At 38.6% G+C, this 9,479-nt stretch overlaps 1 protein-coding gene and 1 long non-coding RNA gene across 2 annotated transcripts in view; one reads left to right on the plus strand and one right to left on the minus strand.

Annotated features, from left to right (window-relative positions):
- LOC311041074 (uncharacterized protein) overlaps nt 1-1,327 on the plus strand; it is a gene marked incomplete at its 3' end in the record, with an annotated part of 28,099 nt that extends 26,772 nt beyond the window's left edge. Inside the window, exons 4-5 of the mRNA XM_084051512.1 lie at nt 26-397; nt 1,323-1,327. Coding sequence (XP_083907638.1) covers nt 26-397; nt 1,323-1,327 — 377 coding nt within the window. The remainder of the gene's footprint in view (nt 1-25; nt 398-1,322) is intronic.
- Nucleotides 1,328-8,254: 6,927 nt separating this feature from the next.
- LOC311040944 lies at nt 8,255-9,401 on the minus strand. The gene is made up of 2 exons (XR_014600342.1): nt 8,730-9,401; nt 8,255-8,694 (listed from the first exon to the last, which is right to left on the minus strand). It is a non-coding gene; the product is annotated as an uncharacterized lncRNA (long non-coding RNA).
- Between the last annotated feature and the right edge of the window lie 78 nt (nt 9,402-9,479).

Genomic DNA, 9,479 nt, shown 5'->3' on the forward strand with positions numbered 1-9,479 from the left:
CCTCTGCCCCCCCCACCCCTCGCAGGAGTGAAGTTCCAGTCTTCCCAGACTCAGTTCTTCTCTTGTTCTGAGTGTTCATACTCCTTCACATCTCAGGTCTTCCTTCATGAACACATCAGGAGGAGACACAATGAACTCCACTGCCAAATGCTGAGGAATGGACAGATCACCTCATCAGCCTGTCAGCAAATCACCAGCACTACAAGCAGCCAGGAACAAGGAGACACTGATCAACCAGGATCTCACAGTCATCAACAGTTTACCAAGACTTTAACTCAACCAGATGGAGAAAAACCTTTCAAATGTAAACATTGTGACAAGAGATTCAATATCTCAAGTCACCTGAAGACACACCAGCGTGTTCACACTGGAGAAAAACCTTTCCAGTGTGAACAATGTAATATGAGGTTCAGTCAGTTAGGTTCCTTCAATACACACCAGCGTGTTCACACTGGAGAAAAACCTTTCCAGTGTGAACATTGTAACAAGTGTTTCAGTAAGTCAGGTTCTCTGAAGAGACACCAGCGTATCCACACTGGGGAAAAACCTTTTCACTGTAAACAGTGTAATAAGAGGTTCAGTCAATTAGGTTCCTTCAAGACACACCAGCGTATCCACACTGGAGAGAAACCTTTCCACTGTAAACATTGTGACAAGACTTTCATTCACGTATCTAACCTGAAGAGACACCAGCGTATCCACACTGGAGAAAAACCTTTCCACTGTAAACATTGTAACAAGAGTTTCAGTGAGTCAGCTTCCCTGAAGAGACACCAGCGTATCCACACTGGGGAAAAACCTTTTCACTGTAAAAAGTGTAATAAGAGGTTCAATCAGTTAGGTTCCTTCAAGACACACCAGCGTATCCACACCGGAGAAAAACCTTTCCACTGTAAACAATGCAACAAGAGTGTCAGCCGTTCATATTGTCTCAAGATACACCAGCATGTCCACACTGGAGAAAAAAACTTTCACTGTGAACATTGCGACAAGAGTTTCAGCAAGTCAGGTTCCCTGAAGATACACCAGCGTATCCACACCGGAGAAAAACCTTTCCAGTGTAAACATTGTGACAAGAGTTTCGGTGCGTCAGGTAACCTGAAGAGACACCAGCGTATCCACACCGGAGAAAAACCTTTCCACTGTCAACATTGTGAAAAGAGTTTCATTGATTCAGGTGACCTGAAGAGACACCAGCATATCCACACCAGAGAAAAACGTTTCCACTGTCAACATTGTGACAAGAGTTTCATTGATTCACGTGACCTGAAGAAACACCAGCGTGTCCACACTGCATAACACTCTTGTCACAATGTTAACAGTTTGAGAAGAGTTTCAGTCAGTTAAGTGCCCTGAAAAGACATCAGTGCATTCACACCAAGGGAAAAAATGTCCAGTATAAATTACTTCGGTGGGAGGATCAAATTAAACAGCTCTATGTTGTCAGGGAGTTGGATAGAAAAGCAAACTATCATGGATATTTATACTGCTGCTGTCAACAGTTTCCATGACTCGTCTTTTGGAGACATATCCCAGCTCTTTTGTTTTCTTCTTTTAAAACCTCAACAAACAGTTTTTAAGATAGATTTTTTTTACCTTGAGGTATTTTACATTTATTTACTATAATAGAAAGAGAATGTGACGTCACATTGAAAGTAACAAATGAAAACCTCCCAATTTGGCTCCACCTGTCCATTGAACTCCAAAAAACAACAGTTTTTCTAGAATCTTACAGTTTTTATATTATGATTCAATGTAACTTTGCTGTATTCTATTACATTTACAATGAATGGGGCACTATTTCAATTATTTTACTCATTAAATAATCAGTTAACTGTATGTTTTAGTACTTATGACAGTAATTATTACACTTAATTTAATTAAAGTAAAAATCAAATTAAAGTTTTTTTTAAACAAATATTTAAAATATAGCGATACGGTATGATGTCACGTCGATACGTATCGTCACGGTTCAATATCGCGATACATCACAGCCTTCTTACCCTCCTTCAAAACCACCATTAAAGAGCACCTGTCTGCAATTTGTAACTAGTCCTAGTAAAGTCTAAGCTTAACACCAGAAACCCCCCCCCCCCATGTTTACAGTACATACGTGTTTTATTGATACTAGTGTTGATGATGTCTTGTATATCATTGTGTGTCTTTAATTGCCTCGATGAATTGAATACACAGGACCACAATGGAAAGTTGTCCTTTTAGCATGCAATTAAATATAATGAATTAATTTTTGATGTAAAGTGTGTGTGTGTGTGTGTGTGTGTGTGTGTGTGTGTGTGTGTGTGTGTGTGTGTGTGTGTGTGTGTGTGTGTGTGTGTGTGTGTGTGTGTGTGTGTGTGTGTGTGTGTGTGTGTGTGTGTGCGTGCCAGTAAGTATATTTAAGAAACTCATGTTTTGTACTGTTTTACACACGATCGGATGGAATTTGAGAAGTGTATTATGTGAGAAATGTACATACTGCACCACTGACTACGGTACCCCCTATAAGGCAGGACAAGGAGGAATGTGGATGGGGGAAGTAGATTGGGGAAGTACTTGTAGGGGTGAAAAAAAAACAACTTAATATTAGTCAGACCCTGCAGTCATATGTATTGCAAATTATTTGGGGTTTTATTCACTTTTACTATAAATGATCTCATTAACCACACATTTCATATGGTAGAATTTTACAGTGTCTATGTTAAGTTACACACCCAATGGGGCACCATAGGACCACAATGGAAATAAGCCCCCAGGGCTTCTTGTGTTATCCTTTTAGCATTATTGTTTAACTGTACCTCTGTACTTTTTTTTTGCAAACTGTTAATAAAGTATTCAATCAATCAATAAAACCATTTCAATTATTTAACTTGTTATATATTGGTTAAAAAAAATCATGATTTATTTTGGTAATTATTACACCTAAAGTGGTTTTCAACCTGTTTTTGCATCAAGGACCCCCAAATTGACACATTAGCCCAGGGACCCCCATTTAAAAAATATATGCCATGGACCCCCAATAAGAGACGATTCTTACAGCTCTATACCAGTGATTCTCAACCATTTTAATTTCAAGGACCCCCAGTTTAACATGCATTAGGCTACGGACCCCCATTTAATGGCATTTCTATCTCTGGGACCCCAATTTATATTGTAAAATCAATGTTAATTTAACTCTGAGAGTGTACAAATGGAACCAAATGGACCCTAACGGGTCCATTTGGTTCCATTTGTACACTCTCAGAGTTACAGACCCATAAGGGTCCATTTGGTTCCTATCCATCATTTAGCTGGGGACCCCCTGGAACTCCCTCAAGGACCACTGGTTGAAAACGACTGACCTAAAGGAATGGCTATGATCACTATTAAGTCGTGTTATATTATTAGAGTGTGATGTGATAGCAAATTAAAGCCCTATCGCACACACACGTGCGAGATGTTTCATTATTATGCAATAAATCTGATTGATAATTATCAGGAAGGTGAAACATATGCCTTGAGGACTTAACATTAATACATTTGGGATGTGTGGATTAATAAAGTCTGGAGTGCTGGCAGGTGTGTGCCTGGCCTGGCACCCTGCAACTTTGTTGAGTTTGTGTATGCTCCAAGCAGCAACACTGGTGGAAAGATGCCACATTTGTCCCTTCAGGATATATAATATCTGATCTACAAGCTTAAAACGCATCTCACCATGACACGTTGTGAGCTTGTAGATCTGCTATTTTCTTTGTTTGCCTGTGATGACATGCCCAAAATAAAAAATGTAATCATTTAAATGTATTTAGTTGGATTAACTGTTGCACTCCTAGATGGATGTTCTGGTCTCTACAGGTCAGGAAGGTCACATTGTACTGTTACTGTATAGAAACAATGGACAGTACCCGAGACCAACAGTGGGGAGCAGCAACACGCCAACTGGCGTCTAGACAGACTCTGGTGTGTTGACTGACTGTTGACACTTTAAAACACAAAGACAACTAAAACAAGTCGTTTCTAAACAGTGTCGTCGTTAAGCAGCAGGAGGACGTTTGTTAGCAGCTCAACCACTGAAACACAGCAGAAGATGAACTCATTTGTAATGTTTTTTTTGTTTTTATTGAAGAATACACTTTGAAATTCATGGTACATTATTCATTATTATTAGGGTATTTATGAGGCTTCTGCGGGAACTCTGAATAGTGTGTGTGTGTGTTTCAACCCGGACAAGAGAGAGAGGGGCACGGCCGAGGACCGTGTCCGACCCTCTCTCTCGTCCGGGTTGAAACCAAGGGGCCAGCCAGACATATTTACATTGAAGCCGACGCGGAAGAGACACAGTTCATATGAATGGCCTGTATGGCGCTGGTTTACCCCTGCAGGTGTCGGAAAGAATATTCTCTCATTGTAAGCGGATTGTTTTTGACGAACTTTAGACTAGATTTTCTTACCTTAATAAACATCGTCATAAATACTATATGCTTCCAGTCGCTAGTTTAAAGTCTCATCATCATGATATGCGTTTTTTCTAGGGATGTCCGATATTATCGGCCTCCCGATATTATCGGCCGATATTAGCATAAAAATTGATATCGGGAAAATATCGGTATCGGTTTTTGCTTTATAAATAAGTTACAGGAGTTCTTACTGTATATGGTGTGTGTGATATGAAATTTGAGTTTACCCTAATCACAATAATCCCCGCATATATCGGTATCGGTTGATATCGGTATCGGTAATTAAGAGTTGGACAATATCGGTATATCGGTTATCTGTAAAAAAGCCAATATCGGACAACCCTAGTTTTTTCTAAATTATTTATTTTAAAATTGACGATAAAGTAGGCTATGCTCCAGGAGGGGTGGGATGATTTGATTGACAACCTACACAACCAATAGCATTCATTCCCCGCCCCCGCTCTTGATTGACAAGCTACCCAAGCAATATAGTCAGGGGATACTAAAAAAGTCTTGGAATAAATTCCTTACCAAAAAAAATCTTCACCAATGTGTTTGCAAAGGTGTCTAGTAACACATCACAACTTTATTGAAATTCAGTCCCCCTAGGAGAATTTTTGACAGCTCCTTAAAGTTGGGGTACCCACCATAACCTTGGTTAAAAAAAAATCCCCCAAAAAAATCCAAATTTAATTCTGTGTTAAGTAGCATGTGAGGTGTCAAACTAGGGTGTTTTTATGATTCTGAATCCATTGCAATCATTTGTTTTGCACCAAAACCACTCCTTGGGCTAAAAACGGACCAATCTCAATGGGCTTTTTACACAAAAAGTATACATGGCTATGGCCGTTTTTAGCCCAAGGAGTGATTTTGGTGCAAAACAAATGATTGCAATGGATTCAGAATCATAAAAACACCCTAGTCTGACCCCTCTCATGCTACTTAAAACAGAATTAAATTTTGATTTTTTTTTTTTGATTTTTTTTTAACCAAGGTTATGGTGGGTACCCCAACTTTAAGGAGCTGTCAAAAATTCTCCTAGGGGGACTGAATTTCAATAAAGTTGTGATGTGTTACTAGACACCTTTGCAAACACATTGGTGAAGATTTTTTTTGGTAAGGAATTTATTCCAAGATTGGAAAATATTCTGCAAATATCCCCTGACTAATAGCATTCTTTGGGGATTGACACTGTTTAGAAACGTTTTCCGGTTCCCTGGTCACATGTCTGGTCTCAATTAATAGCGTTTGATTTCCGACGTGCCCTTTGGTATATATTAAAGATGGCGGATTGCACATTCCTGAACAATCGGCTTCATTTACAGTAGAAACCAATGGCGTGACGCTGTCCATTCTTTTTATACAGTCTATGGTTGAAACACATCCACCACGTTTGGCGTTTAAATGCTTAATTTATAGTTTTAATGTGCAAATTAATCGTTTTTCAATGGCTCCTTTTTACTGTAGAGGATGCTCTTATTCTGAACATATTAGAACAGAAGAATGCTCTCACACAGCTGTTGATGTAGCTAAAATATTTATTAACATCCTAAAAAAATACATATTTACTGGAAACAAAACAAATAATATAAAGTACACACATCAAGGGTAACAAGAGAAAAACATGAGCATTAGAACAGAACAACGAGATTAGGAAATTAAATACTGGAATTCCATTCAAAATGAATCTGGATAAATAATTGTGCTTCAAAACACTGACTATGCATTTGTTTTAGTTACAGAAGCCGCAGCATATTTACATTTGTTTTAAAGGCATACTAGGTAGCTTTTCAGATCTGTGTGAGTACACACACACACACACACACACACTTCCCCCCTCCCCCCTCTGACAGGTATCAAAGTGATTCCCGTCCTTGACGCATTCATTGATTAGAGAGAGCACTAACGAGTTTGACACTTTTATGGCACAATCAATCAACTCAGTGCACAACCCCTGTGAAGTTCAAAAGGGATCAATTAAGAGCCCTGGTCCTCTGTCCTTTGTGCAAGGGACCAGGTTGCAAAACTTGGTCTACATCTACACTCGCTAGTACTGACTTTCTTTGCTAGTCCTGACTTTTTTCCTCATTGTCTGGTCCTTCAGCCAATGAGGGCTCAACATCCTCTCAGAATATGGGATCTAAAGACGACCCACAATACTGTGTTCGGCCACTGTATGTAACTCTATGGTAAGTGGCGCTGTTGCTCAATGTCCTCTCAGAATATGGGATCTACAAACATTGCCATGTTTAGTGAGAGAAATAAGCAACATGGTATAATATGACTGTGTCATATGGTTGTTTTCCATCTACAGTCTACACCAAACCTCTTTGCCGAAAATAGCCGATTTACAAACTCTTGTAGATCAGCTATTTTTGGCGTTAGTTCTCCTCAGAATAGGGATGCCAGGGTTCAAGTGGTTAAAAAAGATTCAAAGATTTGCACACATTTTCACGATTTTTCAAAAATAGCAGATCTACAAGCTCGTAGCGCGGCACTCGGTGCCGCGCTATGAGCTTGTATATCTGCTATTTTTGAATAGCCAAAGTGTAAAATAATGATTTTTAGCTCAAATCTAAAAATGACACAGATCCAGGTGTTAATGGGTTAAATGGAACCATGGAGAGTTTCTTCTCAGTAGTATTTCAACAGTGATGACTACATCTTGGCATTTGGATACATTTGCCTTTTAGTTGTAACTTTTACAATATACATTTGGTCAAGCTTAAAACAGAAGCATTTTAAATTGTATTTTCTATATCAGCGGTTCCCCAACTTTTTTGTTCGAGACCCCAAACAATTCATTTCTCCCCGGGACCCAAACTAGATAAAATAGCAGATCTAGCTCACAGCAAGCTTGTAGATTTGCTATTTTAACTCATTCTTAAGTTCTTATTTATGTGTGTAATTTATTTTGAAAAATGTATTTGTATGAATATGAATTTTCCCTGAAAATTGATTGATTGTTTTTTCTTTTGAAACAATATTTTTTGTTTGAAATAATACTTTTTGTAAAACATTTAGGAAAGTGTGTGATGTGATATATATATATATATAAAGTTTGAAATGGCTCTATAATAAGCGTGTTTGCATATAAAATTAACATTAGCAAATAACATTGAAGCACATAAATGGGTTCTCTTATGATTGGATGAAATCGGTGTCCAACCTGAAAATATATTTTACGTTTATTAACTCATTGAGTTCCATTAACGTGTTTCACGTGTTTTACCGCTATGGTGCAACGTGCCATTAACATGTTTCACGTGTTTTTGGGAGAAAAAAAAAAGATTTTTTCCAAAAATATTGATATCAATTAATTTAAGCCTAGAATCAAGCCATCCAGGATCCTGGTGAATCATGATCATAAAACATACGATTCTGTGAAAAAACAAAACAATGATTATGATATACAATATTTAATAAATATTCTTTGTTTTGCGGTTTTCAAATGTATAATTAATGAATTGTATTCATATTATTGTTATTATTACTATCTATCCTGATGTTCTAGCATAGTAATGTGTGTGGGTTTTGATTTAAGGGTGCTGAAATAGCCAGGATACGTGGAAAAACTGTTTCCAATAAAATCCGGTGAGGTTCCCAGTTCGATCCCGGGCTCACTACAGTCAGAGTCAATGTCGAAGTGTCCTTGAGCAAGACGCTGAACCCCTAATTGCTCCCGATGAGCAGGTTGGTGCCTTGCATGGTTTCCTCCACCATCGGTGTATGAAAGCGAGTGTGAATGTAATCTATGTAAAGCGCTTTGGATAAAAGCGCCATATAAATGCACCATTTTGTGTGACTTTCTTTTTAACTGGAAGAAACTATGCTTACCATTTGCTAGTTTTTTATTCGTCTTTAATACAAGTATCTACTCCTTACAGATTGTAGGCCTGACGGAGAGGGAGGTGTCCTCAGCCTATGAGAGGATTGGCTGCTTTGAGTTTGGAAACTCTGCTCGCACTGTGGGATCCACAGCCATGAACCCTGCCTCACCACGTTGACACGCCATCTTTACCATTACCCTGGAGCAGCGCCACGGGAAAGACAAGTCAGTCATCCATGTTATCTTCTCTTCTTTGAACATTTTCCAGAAATCCCTTACACCCAGCAAAATACATGTCTTAAAGCTCCAATCTAAGTTTTATATCTGTCGCTCCATTCTGACGAGAGTTAATAGCAACGATGTCCAAGCTATAGTAAAGATGGCATCTAGATTTGTTTGGACCTGTTGTTTAAAAATGGTGTAGCTGACTTTCTTTTTTCACATGGCATTGTTTTGACTTAATAAACACGTACACGTTCTGACTACAAGGTTGTCTTTGGTTCTCAAGTGCGGTGCTGGTTCCAGGAGGTCCCCAGCAGAATTGAATTAATATAGCATCAAAATCAGTTTACATAATATAATGTATTCAAATGCTTTGACGAGGAGCCATTGACGTGGTTGCCAAATGGCACAACAGCAACAACAGGGATGTGAACTGGACCAGGATCAGTTCTGCTGTCCTGTCTGGCAAAGAACAACGCATGTGACACCCCAGAAACGTTAGCCATCTCTGTCATCTCAAATTGCCCAAACACTGTCATACCTGTGCTGGATGATTGTGTCATGGAGCCTGACATGAAGAGCTCCAGAGCCAAAGAAAGTGCAAAACACTTATCAGAAAGTTATGGTTACCTTCTAAAGCATACATGGGCAACTGGGTGGCCCGGGGGCAACATGCGGCCCCCACCTTCGCGTAATGCGGCCCGCATTAATATCAGAATACTGATATATTATTGATTTCAGCTGTTACAATTCCAAACATGCAAACATGACCCGCTTTAATTACTTCAGTCTATATTAGTAGCTTAATGACTAGTATTACAATTCTATTGTCTTTTTTTATGTCCAATATATTTGTATTTAAGTTCATAAAGTTAACATAAGTATAACTAAATGCATTTGAAATGAAATAAAAAAAATACTTTTCAGGATTCCAATTAAAAAATAGCTAAAATAGCAGATCTACAAGCTCAAAACGTGTCGCAGTGCGACGCGTT

The sequence above is a fragment of the Gymnoscopelus microlampas genome, assembly GCF_963454915.1.
Source record: "Gymnoscopelus microlampas genome assembly, chromosome: 24".
Classification (NCBI taxonomy): Eukaryota; Metazoa; Chordata; class Actinopteri; order Myctophiformes; family Myctophidae; genus Gymnoscopelus; species Gymnoscopelus microlampas.